This window comes from Crinia signifera, chromosome 7 (genome assembly GCF_055691185.1).
Source record: "Crinia signifera chromosome 7, ASM5569118v1, whole genome shotgun sequence".
Taxonomy (NCBI): domain Eukaryota; kingdom Metazoa; phylum Chordata; class Amphibia; order Anura; family Myobatrachidae; genus Crinia; species Crinia signifera.
In genome coordinates, this window is record NC_139223.1 from 112793911 (window position 1) to 112814351 (window position 20441).

The window sequence follows — 20441 nt, forward strand, 5'->3', positions numbered from 1 at the left end:
ATGTTAAGTGGGAAGAAATGAGCAGTGTTGTCAGGATGCATTATACAGCGTTGATGTAGACCAGGTTGGCTGGCTTATTAATGCATGATGTATAGAGCAACAGAAAAAGGTAGACAGCAGCTGCCTTCAGTCCTGTCCTATGACAAGCTGTCAGTCACATAACACTCCCTGCAGTGCAGGATTCTTATACGTTTAGAGCACAAACATCACTCAGGAAATTACCATACAGTATATTTACAATAAAAATAAGCAGCAAAAGCTGATGAGCATCTGACACATTACACAGTCCAGGAACCACATTCCATTAAACTAGAGGTCTATAACACACAAACTTGTTAAAAGTGTATGTATTTACTAAGAACACAGATGAAAAATGTGAATTTCTGGTTAAAGGAAGTGACAGAAGTTTCACAGACTGCCTCCAAACTAAAATATACGTAATATATCCCCCGCCCCCCAATACCCATATCTGAGTTCTAGCAAAGAGCTGCAACATCACTAAAGATATAGGGGGAATTCAGTTAACTGTTGTAAATGATCAATCACTTGATACCCGGGCCGGGTAAGTCAATTGATGCAGATAGCCAGCATGATCAGGGATTTTGTTTCACCTCCCCGGAGGCAGAAATCCCAGTAAGTGCTTTTTTATATTAGTAAATTGAATCCCCCCCCCCCCCCCCATAATGGTTATAAACAGCATTGCTGCAGCCCCATCCATATAGTGCAAGGGAGAGGGGACTACTTAGCACATCTCAACATACAAGTTCTGATGTATGTAATATACAGTATGTGCTGGTGGGTTCCCCTGGGGATCTTAAGTGCAGTGTACATTAGGTGCCATGCAGCACTTGGGACTCAGCGTGAGATATCAGCCCACCTACAGACTACCACTGACTAGTTTCACAGGTGTCTGGGGCGGGTTTTGGAGAAAATTATGCAGTCTGCTGAGATTTTGTTGTCGCTTGGTGCCAGATTCACACAGAGCTGCAGATCTCTGGTGAAGCCAGTTGACACACATAAACATTCATGTTCTGATGTATGTAATATATGTGGTCAACAGTTTCCCTCGTGCACTATATGACCCATGTCATATAGTATACATATTACTGGTAAAGGTTTTCTGGAGTTGGATACACTTATCAGCGTTTACCCATTAGGCAAATAGGGGAATTTACCATACATTTAAACTGTAGCTTTACATCTTCTATGGAAAGTATTATTCCAAGCAAATTATTTATTCCCTATGCAGAAATGTGACAAACAACTGAAACAGCATGCATGTAGCTAGTTGTCATTATAAGCTTAACCCCTTCCCGACATTGCCTTTTATGGTAATTTTTTTTTTTTTCCTCCTTGCGTTCAAATAAGCGTAACTTTTTTAATTTTCCGGCTATATAGACACATGAGGGCTTTTTTTTTGCGGGACAAGTTGTACTTTTTAATGGTACCATTTACTATACCGTATAATATTTTGGGGAATCAGGAAATAATTCAATGTGGGGTAAAAAGAAAAAAAAACGCAATTCCACAATTTTGCGCTGGTTACGGTTTTTTTGGAGTTCATAGTTCGTTTAAAATGATGGGTTATCTTTATTCTATGGGTCGTTACGATTCCGGTGATACCAAACTTATATAGTTTTCGTTACATTTAAAAAAAAAATAGAAAATGTTACGGTTTTTCGAATTTGCGTCGCGTCGCCATGTTCTGCGGCTTATAACTTTTTTATTTTTCCACCTACGGACCTGGGTGAGGGCTCATTTTTTGCGGGCTGAAGTGTACTTTTTAATTAATACCATTATGGGATATGGGCGACTTTCTGATCTCTTTTAGCTTTTTTTTTTTTGGGTAGGCGATGCGACCAAAAAACGTAGTTTTGGCGTTGGGGATAATTTTCCGTTTACGCCTTTAACCGTGCGGGATAACTAATGTTATATTTTAATAGATCGGACTTTTAGGAACGCGGCGATACCAAATATGTTTATTTTTTTTATTTTTTATTTATTTTTATTTGGGAAATGGGGAAAGGGGGGTGATTTGAACTTTTAATATTTTTTTTTTTTTTTTTTTTTTTAAACTTAATTTTTTTTTTTTTTTACTTTTACTACAAGGCCCCCTAGTGTACTTGACCACTAGGGGGCGCGATCGCCTGTACTAGGTTCAGCCATAGAGCTCTATGGCTGAACGTAGTGATTTTATGCACTTCCTATTACATCCTGCCTCAGGCAGGATATGATAGGTATGCAGACACGGCCAGCACAGGGGTCTACATTAGACCCCTGGCTACCATGGCAACCGATCGGCACCCTCCGATCTCGCTGCGGGGGGCCCCGATCGGCGCCGGAGGGGGGCGCCCCCCCTCCGATCAGCTATTTAAGCACTGCGGTCGCTTTGCCCGCGGTGCTTAAAGGGTTAAACGGCCACGATCGGCGAACTCGCCGCTCGTGGCCGTGAGAGCAGGGACCTGGCTGTAATATACAGCCATTACCTGCTCTCTTTCAAGCCAGCTCACTCCGTGAGCTGGCTTGATTCCCCCGCAACCGACATATGACGTAAATGTACGTCATATGTCGGGAAGGGGTTAATGGAAGAACAGTTTCATTAGGTCAGAATTCACAACTTTTTTTTGTAAAGTATACATTACACTAAATAACTCAAGAGCAAAAACAAAAACAATTTTTTACCATCGAGAATGGCCCACTGCCCGTCTATTTCTGTGTGCTTCAGGTAGGAGTCTTCTATAGTGGGGTCATAATCTGGCACAAATATCTTCTGGAAAAACTGGATTGTGAGTGCACTTTTCCCCACCCCTCCATCACCCACTACCACCAGCTTGTAAGTGGGTAGGTTCTCGCTGAGCACAGCACTGGTAGCCATGTTGTCCACAGTAGCTTAGCTGGTACCTAGTGGGAAAAAGGAAGGACCATTAGACACATTGTAATGTAAAAATATGTTACAGTATCATTATAAAATATCACCGGAACAGAAATGGTTGATTGGTCAAGTGACATCACAGCTACCTTAATGGTCTATAGTTTATGGTGGGGGTGGGGATCCTCCTGGTACAAAAGGCCTAAAATGGCAGGAATGATCATGCCTAGATGAGTACAGATTTATTTATTTATTTCCAGTTTCTTATATAGCGCAGCAGATTCCGTTGCATTTTACAATAGTAGACAGTGATAAAACAAACTGGGTAACAACAGACAGACTTGGAGGTAGGAGGGCCCTGCTGCAAGCTTACAATCTATAGGGATATAGGAGGGAAACACAAGGACAGGCACCAGTAATAGCATAGTAGTCCCACCAAGTTACAAGTCCAGAAGGGAAGCTATATAATACATAAGTGCCTCAGAGAGTTATGCGTGTAGAACTTAAATAAGATAGGCTTGCCTGAAGAGGTGCGTTTTCAGGGAACACTTGAAAGTTTGGAGGCTAGAGAAGAGTCTTACTGTGCGTGGAAGGGCATTCCATAGGATACAGATATACATTTTACAAGACGTTCCCTGTATCTGTGGCAACTTGTGATGTCTAAATTGCCTGATCCCATTATAGCACTTCCTTAGGAACACAATTTGCCTTTATACCGTCCCATAGCCCCCTCCTCCTATTCTGATTTCTGATTCTGAGCATATTTTCTGTCCTCGATAAACACGACATCTTTGCTTCCTCTTTCCATCAATGACCCAGTGATTGTTAGTGATAGGTATATTAAGTGATACATTTCAAAGCTGTGCATTAGCTTTGGAAAATTTAGCATTTTAAATTAGACAAGAACATTTTAGCAAAGATCTGCAATTTTCAAAAAAGTTTTAGGCAGTTTTAGGGAAAAATGCGGCAAATAAGTTTTATTTTTATCAATTGTTCAAGTGAATGAATAGAAGAGAACTCTAAATCAAATCAATATTCAATGTGATCATATCCTTCAAAACCGTATCAATTCTTCTAATTACATTTGCACACAGTTTTTGGAGGAACTCAGCAGATTTATCCAAACAACTTGGAGAACCTTAATAATGTTGAGCTCAGGGCTCTGTGGGCACCATATTTATTTTTTTATTTACAGTTTCTTATATAGTGCAGCATATTCCATTGGGTTATACAATTGGAAACAGTGATAAAACAAACTGGGTAGTAACAGACCGATATAGAGGTAGGAGGGCCCAGCTCGCAAGCTATACCATCACTTTCAGGACCTGTTTGTCTTTATGCTGAGGATATTGTAGTTCTTAATGACATTGGCTGTATTTTTTGGGGTGCGGATTATTAGATAGTGTTTAAATACACCGTGTGCAATCAGCGGATTATTATATTCTCCCTCTATGATGGTAAAGTAAGAACAAGGCGGTAAAAAAAAAACAACATGTAGACTTTGTCAGGTGTCTACCTTTTTAATGTTGACATTTTGACCATGTCGACTTTGTCATGTGTCTACCTTTTTAATGTTGACATTTTGACCCCGTGAACTTATTGCATGTCGACCTTTAGACCATGTTGACCTTGTGACTATCGAACCTGGGGTAGGCCTACTGACTATCTAAACATGTAGATCAACCGGAACCAGTATTTTTAGCATTGTTGTCTGGCAGCAGAATATATTTGTAGCCAATTAGACACCTCCCTGATTGTCGTACAGGATGGATAAGTACCTGCCAGTATCTCTCAGCATTGAGGACACCATTAAACCTGACCAAAGCCCTAATTCCATTTGCTGAAATGCAACCCCAGCCTTGCAAGGAACCTCCACCATGCTTCACTGTGGCCTGCAGACGCTCATTATACCTTCTCCAGCACTTGCTTCCTTCCTGCCATCTGGCCACCTTGCTTGCCTGTCTTGTCACCTGTTTATATCATCCTCACTAGACTGTAAGCTCTTTAGAACAGGGCCCTCTTCTCTCCTGTTCTCACAGCCCTCCTCTCGCACTGCGATCACAGCTCTCTCCTGCTCAGCGACCGTCTATATCTGCATCTCTTCTCACTTGTAATTGTTCATTTCGTCCAAGAGAAACCTGCCTCTAGTAGTATGCAGACAACTTCTTTGCTTCCTTACATCTCAGCTGTATCGTGGTGCTAATTGAAACCTGTTCTCAGTTTTAGTTTTTACAATTCTGTGTACCCTGTGTTGTTCTAATGTATGCCATATATACGGCGCTACAAACCACTTGTGGCACTTTCAAAATAAAATGTAATAATAAAATGGCACAAATCAGTGCATACAACACATTGAGATACAGCCTTAAAACTTTACTGAAAGTAATGACAGGTTCAGTGATGTCCAACTACAGGTTAGGTACTTATATATTTCTCGCTCAGGGGGTAATTCAGAGTTGATTGGATGGGGACGAATTCGACCCTGTTCTGATGCTGTGTGTGTGTGTGTGTGTGTGTGTGGGGGGGGGTCTACAAACCATTTTATCTGTGTAGCATTTGTGTGTTCTCATCATACATCTGCTGGAGTCTCGGTTACGCCAATCTCATAATGGTAAGTTAGTTTTAGTTGCTCTAGTGCGTGCTTTTAAAAAAAAAATATATATATTTTTACAAATGTTGAAGGACCTCAGAAGACAGGCAGCTAAAAAGTTAACCTCGACAGGTTAGTCACACATGAATACGTTCACAACCAGGAATTGTTTGTGCAGTTTCCTAGATTACTGGCCAACTTCTCTGTCCCTTCACTTTCTATTGTGCATGGCGCCAGGTTCAACACTGCATTAGAATGGAGCATTATACAGCTCTGCAGCTGCCAGCGTGAAATGTCCTAATTCACTTCCGATTCATGACTTAAGAATGCGATGGTTGCAAAACCAAAGTGTGAGCACAAGACTCCAGTGAGTCAGCAGGAGAATGTGAAAAATAAGAGTGAATTTTTAATGAACAGCTTTCATGTAGTGTTAACCCCTCCATATCCGACCTCAATGAGAGAAGGGAGATTATGAGGTACAGATGACAGAGGCAAGAGACTGCCAACTAAGGACAAATCTACTATGCAATATTTCTTTTCACGCCAGTTAAGTTAAATGTGAGGTTAGAGATCAGTGGAGTAACATTAGGATTAGATCCAGGAGGCAAGTCATATGAAGGGTTGAAGTCAAAGTACTACAAAATGAGTCATGAATTATCTAGGGTACTTGCAGTAAATGCCAGTAATGGCTAGAAGGGTGGGGTTTAGGGCAGGTTTTGGCAGCCATGTATGCTTGATGGTTACCTCACCAGCCTAGCTAGTAGATTAGCTAACACAGGGCCAAATTCGTAAAACTACAACTTCTTACTAGCATGCAGTGGCTGCCCAGCAGCATGCCTGGTCCCTTCCTGTGATGCAATTGCACTGTTTTCTGCTGAGCAAAATTTGCAAACGCACTGCAAAAATGCACTGCTTTGCTTAGTACTGGTATGTACTAAAGGCACCGGTGAAGCCAGTATATGAAATAGAAGATCAGCGATTTATACAAAATATTTAATTAATATTGTGGAATGTAGTTCTGTTACTTGCCATCCCTGGGCACCATTCCCTATGGTAACGGTAGTGCATCTCATGCATTAGGGAGCTCTATAACAGTGGTGGAAATGGGCTAGATAATCTGGTCAGCCATGTTTTCTCATACCCCATTTGCACTTGCTAGAATGGTGTTCTGACTAACTATGGGATTAGGGTTAGGCATTGGGGGAGAATAAGGGAACACTCACCAGAATGCTGGAGGATCGGAGGTCTGACCAGGGTGTGATGGTTAGAACTGCTGGGACCCTAAAGCCACTGCAGCGGTCAGGAACAGGTAAGTCACAAGTCACTGGGCCAGTAGGGATATGTCCACATTCCAACATGTTGACATTTCATGTACATTATGAACATGACAACATTAAATGTCAACATATAACACTGCACCCAATTAGCAATTAAGATTTGAGGTTTTTTGGCCCTACTGTGAGTTTTTTTGTTCTGATGTGGTGGTTCCCACTACCCTTATAGCCTTCAGAGCACAACCTTTAATCCAGGGGTGTCCAAACCTTTTGCGATGAGGGCCAGATTTGGTGAAGTGTAAATGTGTGGGGGCCGACCATTCAGCCTGACATTCTTTGAATCGTTAATCACATCAGCATGGTCCCCCACTCTGCCCCCATTTACTGTATGTCCGCCAGCCTGCCCCTCCTTCACCATATGTCCCTCATTCACTGTATGTTCCCCACTCTGCACCAACTCTGTCCCCCAGCCTGCCCCCCTTCTCTTTATGTCCATCAGTGCCTCCATTCATTGTATGTCCCCAAGCCTGACCCTCCCTAACTGTATGACTCCCATTCACTATGTACCCCACTCTGCCCCCATTCACTGTATGTCCCCCAGCCTGCCCCTGCTCCCCCTTCTCTGCATAGCCATCACTGCCTCGATTCACTGTATGTCCCCCAGCCTGACCCTCCTTCACTGTATGTCCCCCACTCTGCCCCCCTCCCTTCTCTGTATGTTTCCCAGCCCCTTGTGTGAGCCAGAGGAAGGAGAGGCAAAGCAGGCACTGCAAGGACAGGAGATGCTTGGGCTCCCGCTGCTGCCCTCCTCCGCTCTGCATGTTATGGAAGCAAGCTTTCCCCTTGTTCCCCCCTCTCCAAAAACTACTGTGGAGTAGGGTGATATACAATTGCAGCATCAGGGGTAGGACGCCAAACACATCTGACTCACTGCAGCAGACAGAAAGGTAAAGGCGTGCTCGTCGGGGCCCCACCTTTAGGGCCTTATTCTGATCGGTGCGGCCCGATCAGAATATGCGGCCGCGACCGTGCAGGCGAATCCCCGCTTTCCATACGGATCGCCACCTCCCGTCCGTACGCGGATATGTGGCGATCCGCATGAAATTGGACGGGGATACGCCTCCTCCGTCTTGGGAGCAGCCCCTGCATTCGATGGTCGCCGAACATCGAATGCAGGGCCGCATGCTCCACCAGGTCCCGCAACACAAGACCACACGGACACTTGTCCGTGTGAAATCATGTATGGGGGCGGGCAGCTGACATCCGGCGATGTCAGATGCCCGCCCCGTACCCACGCGTCACGGCCTCATTACCATGCATACGCCCCGCGTTTGCATGGGAACGCCCATGAAACGCGGGGCGTATGCATAGGGTAATGAGGCTAAGTAGCCCCTCACGCCCCTCTACGCCCCCTGTGCGGCGTATAAAGAATCCGTGCGGCGAAATCGCCTGCACATGCGCAGAGTGACCTCTGCACATGCGCAGACGATCAACATCGGCGGTCCGTCCGCATGCGGGAATATCCGCACCGATCAGAATAAGGGCCTTAGTGTCCTGTGCTTCCCACATCTGATGCTCTGCCCGCTTCCAGCTGGAGGCCGCTTGAAATTACAGCACGGGCCGTATTTGGCCCCCGGGCCTGACTTTGGACATGCCAGCTTTAATCATTGTAAAACACGCCAATAGAAAAAGTCAGTAATAATGTTAACTGAACGTCTCCTTTTAATTGGTGTTGTATGATAGGCTGATTATTTCTAATTAGCGGAGACAGGATTATATGCAACATAAAAAGCTTGAAATATGCATTAAAATTGTTAAAATATGCTACATTAAATAAAACAATTATTTTTTAGTTTTTTATTTAAATCAGCATACAATTAGTAAGCAGTAGAATAACATATTGATAACAATTATTAATTAATTACCAATTATTTAACATTTTGTTACTTTTGAAAATGTAAACAATCAATGCCCCCAGTAGTGCCCTGCACAAAATGCCCTGATACCAGCAGTAAGACACATATAATGCCACCCAGCAGTAAAATACATATAATGCCCCCCAGCAGTAAAAGACAGTACATCAGTGGCGTAACTATAGCACCAATGCCCCCGCGGTCGTGGGCGCTGTGCATGTGGGGGCTCTGGGGGGTTGCGGTGGTATAGTTAGCCCCCTCCCATCCGCCGCTTGCCCGCCGCCCTTCTACCCCCCCCCCCCCCGCAGCCTTACCTGTCTTCAGTGGTGGACGGTCATTCTTCTGCTAGTGAGACTGACCTAAATAAAATGTCCGCCCCATATAACAGACTGTTCTCTGAAACTGTCTGCTGTATGGGGGCGGACATTTTGTGTTGGTCCGTCTCCATAGCAGAAGAATAAAGCCAGCAAGGGAGCCGGGACCAGCAAGACAGGTAAGGCTGCGGACGGGGGAGGGGGGTGCGATGGGGGGGCGCCCAATTCATAGTTCCGCCACTGCAGTACATATAATGCCACCAAGCAGTAAAATACATAGAATGCCTCCCTGAAGTAAAATACATATAACGCGCCCCGCAGCAGTAAAATAAATATAACTAACCCCGGCTTCCGGCAGCCGCGCTCTGATTGGCCGTGTGTCAGTGGAGGTGAGCAGCCTGTCAACACATCGGGGGGCAGGATGTAGCTGGTAGAGCTTACAGTTACACGCTGCACTGAGTCTAGCAGCGTGTCCGCTCTTCCAGCTACATCCCGCCCCGCTCAATCCTGACCTCTGTCAGCCTATCAGCGGCGGGCGGGCAGCACAAGGGCGATTTGGAATGCTTTCAAAAAGGGGCAGGACACTGCAAAAAACAGGCAGGAAGCTAGCGGGAATGCTAGGATACTGTACTGGCCACACTCAGCCGCTGACATCTCACCGTCCACCAGTCAAAATATGCACCATCACCAGATTTAGGTGAAATATGAAATAACCGGTGATAATGGGCCAAATATGCAAGTGCATATAATCCGGTCTCTACTAATTAGATAAAGCTTCTATTACACAACTGCCCCTTTGCTGAACAAAATTATATATATAAAAAAAAAAAAAACACCTGTTGATTAAAAAAATATTCCAAACTTTGTTTTTAGAATGCCACAAATAATCTAGCACTGTGCAGCAAATATTTGTCATTAACATCTGTCTTTGCCTCACTGGGGCGGGATTCTCTAAAGCAGAAATGCGGTAAAAACCCAGTTATTGGGGATTTTACCGCATTTCTGTATTCTCTGTTGCCCCTCCGCAGTACCAGCGGAGGAAATCGCCAGCAAAAGCTTCTTACTGCAGCGCTGTGTGAGGGATCTGTCACAGATCTCTCCCAGCATGCCCTGCAGCCGGACCAAGTGCTCTGCGCATGCACAGAAGTCCAGCGCCGGAGCCGCATCGCAAGGGAGAGCTCTTATCACAAGAGCTGCCCCTTGCGTTAATGATTGCATGTCAGAGCTGGAGTAGCCAACTCCAGTCCTCGAGAGCTACCAACAGTTAATGTTTTCCAGATCTCCTCACAGAATCACAAGTGAATCAATTAAGTCCACCTGTGGATCTTTTAAAATGTGTTAGTGAGTAATGAGTGCACCTGTGCAGTAGCTAGGTTGTCTGGAAAATGTGAACTGGAGTTGGCTACCACTGTGTTAGAGCATATGCGATCATTAACAATGCAAAGCCCGGCGGAGGGGGGGGGGGGGCGATAACTGTTAGAGTATCCCGCCGCAAATCTTTTATCCAAAATTCCTTAATATCAGAACACGTGCACACCTGTATGTGCAATAAGCCAACCTGGGTGTTTTTTTTATTTTTTCAATTCAGAGAAAAAAAATCAGAGAGCCCAGGGCACAAACGGGGAGAACATCCAAATACCACAGACAGAGCATATTGTGAGCCCCAGTGATTTGAGGCATCAGTGCTAGTCATGATGCTTCCCATCATGGCCACTAATGGAATATTTGAATGCTCTTACTCAAAAAAACAGTTGCCATACATATACAGAGGGTGTCCTATAATGATTTGCCGACGCAAGGTGCGTACACACGGGTGCAATTATGTATGAAATCGCTGGCAAAATGGTCGCTCAGCGACCATATTGCCAGTGATTTCATGTGCAGACGGCGATAGATGGCTGGGAGCGCACTCCCGCGGCCAGCCCTTCATGGTCGCAGGAGCATGCTCCTGCGACCAGCGGCTTCCCCCAGCGATCGCCGGGCAGGAGGTCAGCGCCGGAGAAATTAGCACTGTTCTCCCATGCCCTGCGACGCTGATCCCTCCCTCCTCCCGTCACCTGCTGCTGCGCTCCGCCTCCGCCCCGTAGCAGTGTCTCCTTTTCATCGCTGATAAAAAGGAGACACTAGCAATATGATTGCTGGGGATATATTGCTAGCAATATATCCCCAGCAATCATATAGACCCGTGTGTACACAGCATTAGTGCACATATCTTCTGGCTCCTCAGGAGGCTGCGAGAAGAAATGTGACCCCCGCAGTTACTAGGTAATGATGAAGAGCTTCAGTCCAATGGAACTGGTGAGGAGCATATATGAAGTGGAATGTAAAGGTAGCCCTGATTAATGTATTTTTAGTCCATTTAGTAACACAGCCAATGGCTGATATATCTAAAGATGCATCGTTGTGTGTGTACAGGCGATCTGCTGACTCGCTCGTACAACCGCTGCAGGAGCCGCCTGTGATTGACCGCTCACATTTGCATGCCCTGGCTAGTCTTAATGTCGATCACAATCGGGTGGTGTGAAAATCACTTTAACTGCAGATACCCTGGGGGAAATTAACTAAAGGAAATGTGTAAAAAAAAAAAAAAGGAGGTGTATTTGTATCCAGAAATACACTTATTTTTGACATTTACTATCCCGAAAATACGGCAATTCGTAGTCCTATTGATGTGCTATCAATACGAATAGCCGTATTTTCGGGATAGTAAATGTCAAAAATAAGTGTATTTCTGGATACAAATACACCTCTTTTTTACAAATTTCCTTTTGTAAATCCCCCCCCCCTATATCTACTATCCCCGCCCCGGCCCGGCCAGAGTGAAGAACCTGTCCTTGTGCAAAGCTGCGATGCCATTGCAGCCTTGCAGAAATGTGCTCATCCATTTGGAATTACTCACCATCGAATGATTCCCCCTCTGAGTAGCCAGATACTTACTCGGAGGCAGCAAAGATACAGACAGATCCGGCCGGCGCGGACGTCAGAGGTCCGCCAAGAAAACGGCCGGGTGCTTTCCCCATGTGCCGGCTGCCTGTCAATCACCTTGCATATGGCCAGCGTTGAAATGCCAATGCTGGCTTTTATTGCAGGGAGACCTCCTGCATGTGCACTGTGATCTATGTGCATGCGCAGTGGGTCAATAGTCATTTGGGATGCAAATTCACAGCCTAGCGATTGGGTTTGAATTACCCCCCATACCTCTTTCCCAAGCAGTATACATGTATATTATCCAGAGGAATAGTATTCCTGACAAAACCCATTAGATTCATGGTCTGTTAAATGCAGTGATAAATATGGTTCTAATATATTATTCACATGATTATAGGTGGGATGTCTATATAGGTTTTAGAATAAATTGTGGTTAAGGAAAGTGACTACATATCCTTTTTGCAGCACTCTCATCATTTGTCCAGTGTTGTATAATGGTAGGTGCAGATCCTGCCTACAATATACAGTATTGAGCTGTGCATTAATACATAATTATTGGCCCGATAAGTGCAACTAGCCTGACATTTATTTTCCTGTAAAGTTTTCTTTCAAATTCAGTGTAAAAGCAGAGTTACAATCAGGAGAATAAAGTCGATGTCACACGTAGCCGCGACGGAGCGCGGCGGGTACAGTACTCACCCGTCCGCGCCCGCCGCCGGCTAGCGTGTGCAGGCTCCGGTCTGCGGTGTGCGGGTAGCGGCAGCTCTGGGTAGGGATGGCAGCAGTAGTGTGCCGGGAGGCCGGCGTCGCCATCTTGGTTGAGGGCAGGAGACAGATTGGCCCAGAGTGGAGGTTCCCTCCTCATCCTGTGCTGACAGCCAATGGCAGCCATCCCCTGGGGATATAGGGGATCTGCCTAGGCTGTTCAGTGTCAGTGCAATGAGTCTTTGGAGTCATTCACAACTCCTAGCTGATTCCCGGATCCTGGCTCTTTCTCTCCTGACTCTGGTGCCTTGCTCCCTGCATCTTGCTACAAGGAAGTTTTCTCCTGACACCAATGCTGCAAGTCCTACCTAGTGCTTGTTCCTGCTTGTGTCCCAGAATTACCCTGCACAGCTTCCCGCTGTCCTCCTTCATACAACTCATTCATTCCATCATCTTTCAGTCATCCGGATCCATTTCTTCTGTCATCAAATCAACCTCCTTCCGGATCCTCATCTATGTACTCTGGCTCACCAAGTATACGTTTCCAGATTTCCCTGCCCGTTATTAGTATTGTGCTGGACTCTATTTAATTTATTCCAACTGTCACTTAAAGAAGTATTTGAGTGAAGTTTATCATTTATGAAATCCGTTATTAAACCTGCACGTTTCAATCCTACTCCTCCTGGTCCGTCTCCGGTTCCTGTGCACCACACGACTCCATCCAGCCCTTTAGCCGTGACAGTTTGCACTGACCCGATGGAATCGGGTGAAGCACAGGCCTCCATGACGGATGTTCTTCAAGGCATCATGGCTCGATTGGAACAAGTAGAGACTACCCAGCGTCAAGTGGCTCAATTTCTCCAGACCTTGTCATCACCTCAGGCGGCTCCCTCAGTTTCAGCAGCACCAACCTCCGGAGCTTCGGCCCCTGCTGCTCCCCCTGGGCCAGCTGCTCCTCACCAGCTACACCTGTCAACCCCCAGTAAATATGACGGGCCCCCGAGGGGGTGTCGAGGATTCCTGAATCAATGTGACGTCCATTTTACCCTCCAGCCTTCCAATTTCCCCTCTCCCAAGACTCGGGTGGCTTACATCGTGTCCCTACTGGCGGGTCCAGCCCTGGAGTGGGTGTCCCCCCTTTGGGAGCGTGCGGATCCCATCCTCAATAACTATGAAGAATTTGTGGCCTCCTTCCGTCGCATCTTCAACGAGCCTGGCAGAGTGTCCTCCGCAGCCACGGAGATCCTAAGGATTCGTCAGGGCAGTCGCCCAGTGGGACAATATGTCGTACAATTTCAAACCCTGGCTTCCGAACTCAGATGGAACGAAGAGGCTCTCGTTTCTGCCTTCTGGAACGGCCTAGCCGGGCGCATCAAGGACGAGTTAGCAACTCGCGATTCTCCTTCCACCCTGGCTGAACTCATTTCATTATGTAACAAAGTCGATCTGCGACTCCAAGAACGCCAACTTGAGAGGAATCGCTCTGATCGCCTTCGCCCTCGATTTCCTTCCAATGTCGCACCAGCCTCCAAACCAACCCCGCCTCCTGCGGTGTCAACAGATGAGCCCATGCAAATCAACCGCTCCCGTCTCTCTCTCGAAGAGAAGTCCCGAAGACGGCGAGAGAATCTATGCATGTACTGTGGCTCCTCAGCTCACTTATTGGCTTCCTGCCCGCTGCGGCCGGGAAACGACCGCTCCTAATCTCCCCGAGGGAGGTCCGATTAGGAGTATTGCTTCCATCTCCCTCTTCTTCTGATTCCACCATTCCGGTTACCCTTGTGTGTCCCCAAGGGAGAAAAAGAGTTCAGGCCCTATTGGACTCTGGAGCAGCGGGAAACTTCCTTTCTTCTTCTTTTGTTACCCAACATGCCCTGCCTGTGCAACCCCTGGATCACTCGCTGGTCCTCACTGCAGTGGATGGGAGTCGAATTCGTAGTGGACAAATCACCCATCAGACCACCCCGGTGACACTGCTCATAGGAGCTCTACATCAAGAGACCCTCGAATTCTTCATTCTTCCACAGTCCTCACACCAAATGGTCCTGGGCCTTCCCTGGCTCTCCAAACATAACCCACACATCGATTGGACCAATATGGAGGTCAAGGCCTGGGGAACAGATTGCCAGTCTACTTGCATTCCTCAGATCCTTCCGGTCTACCAGACCCATCCACAACGTGAGGGTAACTGTCCTTCATCCTCTTCAGCTCCACCCTTGTCAATACCCGCACCATATCGTTCATTTACAGATGTATTCAGTAAAGGTGGTGCCGACACCCTGCCTCCTCACCGTCCTTGGGACTGCCCGATAGAGCTGGTGGCCGGGAAATTCCCTCCTCGTGGCCGCATCTATCCCCTGTCGCTACCTGAGACTGAGGCCATGTCCTCGTACATTCAAGAGAACTTAAACAAAGGTTTCATTCGACCATCTACTTCTCCGGCCGGGGCCGGGTTTTTCTTTGTGAAAAAGAAAGATGGCGGTCTTCGGCCATGTATCGACTATAGGGGCCTGAACGACATCACCATTAAAAACCGCTATCCCTTACCCCTTATCGCAGAACTATTCGACAAGATCAGAGGGGCAGCAATCTTTACTAAATTGGACCTGCGAGGGGCCTACAATTTGATCCGGATCCGTCCAGGTGACGAGTGGAAGACGGCTTTTAACACGCGCGACGGCCACTATGAATACCTGGTGATGCCCTTCGACCTTTGTAACGCCCCCGTTGTCTTCCAACAGTTTGTAAATGATATCTTTCGGGACTTGCTGTACCACTCCATCGTAGTCTATCTAGATGATATACTCATCTTCTCTCCAAATCTCCAACTTCACAGACAGACAGTGTCCGAAGTCCTACGACGTCTTCGCCAAAATCAACTGTTCTGCAAGTTGGAAAAGTGCGTTTTTGAGGTCACGTCCATTCCATTCTTGGGTCACATTCTCTCTGCCACTGGGATAGAAATGGACCCAGAGAAGGTGAGAGCCATCCAAGACTGGGCAGCCCCCACAACACTCAAAGGAATTCAGAGATTCCTAGGGTTCTCAAACTATTACCGGCGATTTATCCGGAACTTCTCTACTATCGCTGCTCCCCTCACTGCTCTCACTTGCAAGGGAGCTGATCCAAGCCGATGGTCGCCAGAAGCATCCTCTGCCTTCCAGCAGTTAAAGAGAGCATTCATGACGGCACCAATCCTCCTCCAACCAGACCTCGACAGGCCCTTCATTCTCGAGGTGGACGCATCCTCGGAAGGGATCGGGGCCATCTTGTCACAAAAAGGTGAGGATCAAGAATTACACCCTTGTGCCTTCCTCTCCAAAAAATTCCTCCCAGCAGAGAAGAATTACCCCATCGGGGAACAGGAGTTGCTTGCAGTCAAAACTGCGTTAGAGGAGTGGCGATACCTTCTGGAGGGGGCACGACATAAGATCACCGTGTATTCAGACCACAAAAATCTGTCCTTTCTTAAACAGGCTCAGTGCCTTACTGCCCGCCAAGCCCGTTGGGCCATGTTTTTTGAACGCTTTGATTTCCAAATTAAATTCCGACCTGGAACCACGAATACTAAGGCAGACGCTCTATCCCGCTCCTTTGAGACGACCTCTGACCTAGAGACACCTCCTCGTCCAATCCTCGATCCGCTGGTCTTCGCCCAAGTAACCGTACAGCCATCTCCTTCTCCAGGTAAAACGTTCGTTCCCCCCGAACTTCGCAAGAAAATATTGTCATGGGCACATTCTTCCCGCTTCGCAGGGCACGCAGGAGCACAAAAGACCTTGATGTTCCTGTCACGTTCTTATTGGTGGCCAACCATCCGCCACGACGTAACCAACTTCGTTGCCTCTTGTGTAAGATGTGCTCAGCATAAAGTGCCCAGAACAACTCCCGCTGGTCCTCTCCGCCCTCTAACCATTCCCACAGAACCATGGACCCATCTGTCAATGGACTTCATTTGCGAACTACCTCCCTCAAAAGGTCATACCGCAATCTGGGTAGTGGTCGACCGATTCTCGAAAATGGTCCATTTTTTCCCACTAAAAGGTCTCCCCTCTGCTCCAGTACTGGCTCAGCTATTCATCTCAACCATTTTTAAACTTCACGGACTGCCCAAAGAGATTGTATCCGACCGCGGAGTACAGTTCGTTGCAAAGTTCTGGAGAGCTCTCTGTGCCGCGGTACAGGTCAAACTCAAGTTTTCCACTGCCTTTCATCCCCAGACCAACGGCCAGACAGAACGGGTGAATCAAGACTTGGAGGCCTTTATCCGACTGTTTGTCTCGTCTTCCCAAGATGACTGGGTGGATCTTCTCCCGTGGGCAGAATATATGCATAACAACTCCTATCACTCTTCCTCCGGAACCACCCCCTTCTTTACAGTATTCGGCAAACATCCACGATCTCCGGATTTCTCAGAATTATCCTCTTCCGAAGTTCCTGCAGCAACCACTTCATTACAACGCTTTGCTAAAATCTGGTCGGATGTCCACACCGCTCTTCTTAAATCTTCCGCCCGATACAAGAGGATGGCAGACAGGAAAAGAAGGGCAGCGCCCAGATTGAAAGTCGGAGACCGGGTATGGCTGTCTACCCGCCATATACGCCTCCGTCTGCCCTCTATGAAGCTGGCTCCCCGGTTCATTGGGCCATACCCTATCATCCAAGTCATTAATCCTGTCGCTTATAGACTTCAACTTCCTCCTTCCCTAAGGATTTCGAATTCCTTCCATGTGTCCCTCCTCAAGCCTTTAAGGTTGAACTCTTATCAAAAGAAGATTCCCAAACCGCCCAAGATTAACTCCGAAAGTGGGGCTGAATTCGAGGTAAGACGCATTATAGACTCTCGTTGCCGCAATTCTCGTACCCAGTATCTGGTGGAATGGGTTGGGTTTGGTCCCGAAGAGAACTCTTGGGTGGATTCCATTGATTTGCATGCTCCAAAACTGGTAAAGCAATTTCTCCAGAGAAATCCGCACAAGGCCCATAGGCGCCCTGGGGTCACCCTGAAAAGGGGGGGTACTGTCACACGTAGCCGCGACGGAGCGCGGCGGGTACAGTACTCACCCGTCCGCGCCCGCCGCCGGCTAGCGTGTGCAGGCTCCGGTCTGCGGTGTGCGGGTAGCGGCAGCTCTGGGTAGGGATGGCAGCAGTAGTGTGCCGGGAGGCCGGCGTCGCCATCTTGGTTGAGGGCAGGAGACAGATTGGCCCAGAGTGGAGGTTCCCTCCTCATCCTGTGCTGACAGCCAATGGCAGCCATCCCCTGGGGATATAGGGGATCTGCCTAGGCTGTTCAGTGTCAGTGCAATGAGTCTTTGGAGTCATTCACAACTCCTAGCTGATTCCCGGATCCTGGCTCTTTCTCTCCTGACTCTGGTGCCTTGCTCCCTGCATCTTGCTACAAGGAAGTTTTCTCCTGACACCAATGCTGCAAGTCCTACCTAGTGCTTGTTCCTGCTTGTGTCCCAGAATTACCCTGCACAGCTTCCCGCTGTCCTCCTTCATACAACTCATTCATTCCATCATCTTTCAGTCATCCGGATCCATTTCTTCTGTCATCAAATCAACCTCCTTCCGGATCCTCATCTATGTACTCTGGCTCACCAAGTATACGTTTCCAGATTTCCCTGCCCGTTATTAGTATTGTGCTGGACTCTATTTAATTTATTCCAACTGTCACTTAAAGAAGTATTTGAGTGAAGTTTATCATTTATGAAATCCGTTATTAAACCTGCACGTTTCAATCCTACTCCTCCTGGTCCGTCTCCGGTTCCTGTGCACCACACGACTCCATCCAGCCCTTTAGCCGTGACAGTCGAATCGCATAATATGCTGTTCCCAGAGTTCTCTGCACTGCAAGAGCCACCGCAGCATAATTTATCCTCAAATCCTGGCACCTTCTCCAAGGTCTCAGGATACTAAGACTCCATATATTCGGCTTCCCGGCAACGTGGCAAAGATCTCAGCATTTCTTTCAAGCTGTCTCAGATCCTTTCAACAATCAACTGGTTACGAATGTTAATTAGATCTCAGAAAGCTGGATGCTCAGATGGATGATAGAAGAGAATAGAGCTAATTGGTGTCTAGTTGCTGAAATGCAGGATATTAACCAACTCTTCACCAGTGCATTTGGAGTAACAAAATACAAACATGGAATTATTTCTATTCTTACAGACCTAGAAAATTAGACCGCTATCAATACTATACATTGTGCATGGTTTTCTTATGTAGCCCTTGTACATATATTTCCCCTACAATAGAAGAAAAACAGTTCATTGCCAGTTCCTATATTGAAATCTGTGTAAAGGGGCCACTGCTGAGCATGCACCAGTCAACATAGGCATTCTGAGAGCAGAGTAGGGATCTCTGGCCCATGTTATGCTGTGTACACACGGGGGCAATAGGGGCTGAAATCGCTGGAAATATGGTCGCAGGCGACCATATTGCCAGTGATGGGAGTGTGCCCTGGCGATAAAGCGCCGGGTGCGCGCTCCCGTTTTCAGCCCCATTCTAATTGCTGGTCGCAGGAGCTTGCTCCTGCGACCAGCTGATTACCTCTGCGGCACTGCCGGCAGAGGTTCCCTTTCATCAGCGACCGTCTCTGGTCGTTGATGAAAAGGAGACACTGGGCAATATATTGCTCAGCAATGTATTGCTAGCAATATATTGCTGAGCAATATATCTCCCCCCGTGTGTACGGGGCTTAAAGGAGACACATACTACACTTCCACCATTGCCTGGCTATATAACTAAAGTGATCTCTAAAATATTTGTTCATGATGAAAATAAATTCCACCAATTCACTAGTGACACAGTTAAGGGTCACTGATTTCTCAAAAATATTAGTTCAGCTCATACGGACTATCTCCATTGTGAGTTAGCGATAAAATAATCCATAATAATGTCAAAAAAGGAATATACATTCATGTTAATTGTTAAATGGTCATTTGTTTTGAAGGGTAAGGGCCAAATGTAATAGGGTGTGAAAATCATAAAGTGAGAGATTTTGGGAGAGGTTTCCCCTTTTTTTTTTAAAGCGGCAATTAATTATGTGGCAATATCAACCTGATTTTTTAGTGTAAATGACTGCTGTGAAAACTCTCCCAAAACCTCTCACATTCTGATTCTCCCACCCTATTACATTTGGCCCTAAATGTGCTTTTAGGCCCATAGTAAATGCATATTGAAATTGAAGGAAAAAAAAAAAAAAGTTAAACTGCAAGTTAAAGGACCTGTACACAAACTTTTGGACTAGATTCGATTCTGATATTACCTGCAACATTTTTAGCATGATATAGCATGCTATAAGTCTATGGGAACACTCATGAAGCACACTAGGGCACAGGGAAGTGTCTAATGCGTTGTTATAGGTATTCGGTCGACAGAGTTTATTGGGACACTAAATTGTGGACATACACAAAGTAGAAAAATGCAAAATGTCAATATTGTTTTTTGGGAATTTTCTAGAATTTTTTATTCTTTACAATCCACGTGGACTCGGACCGGGAATGGTAAAGTGTGCCTAGCACAGCCATAATGGAGAGGCACCTGGCTAGAAGCATGCCATGTGAGGGGATGCGGCACACGTATTTGTGCCAAACAAGATGAAATGTTCAAACTGACACAAAAAACCCCATGAAATTCATTTCCATGTCGGCGTAATGACTGTCGACCCTTTATACCAGAGCCATTGTTAAATGCTAGGATAAATGACAAGGTTGCTTGATTTTTGTCTGGCAGTTTTTCCACGCATGTGTGTCTGAACGCCAATTGCCATGGCAGCTTTTTAGAAATCCTGCCAATTCTTATTACATGATAGCAATACATGGAGGGGGACACATTGAAGGTTGC

The 20441-nt window shown here is 46.5% G+C and overlaps 1 protein-coding gene across 1 annotated transcript in view; it reads right to left on the reverse strand.

Moving 5' to 3' along the window:
* The window catches only part of MRAS (muscle RAS oncogene homolog), a 39845-nt gene that overhangs the window by 12280 nt on the left and 7124 nt on the right, over positions 1-20441 (reverse strand). The window contains exon 2 of the mRNA XM_083153657.1: positions 2683-2901. Within this exon, the coding sequence (XP_083009783.1) occupies positions 2683-2875 (193 nt within the window). The 5' untranslated portion in view covers positions 2876-2901. The remainder of the gene's footprint in view (positions 1-2682; positions 2902-20441) is intronic.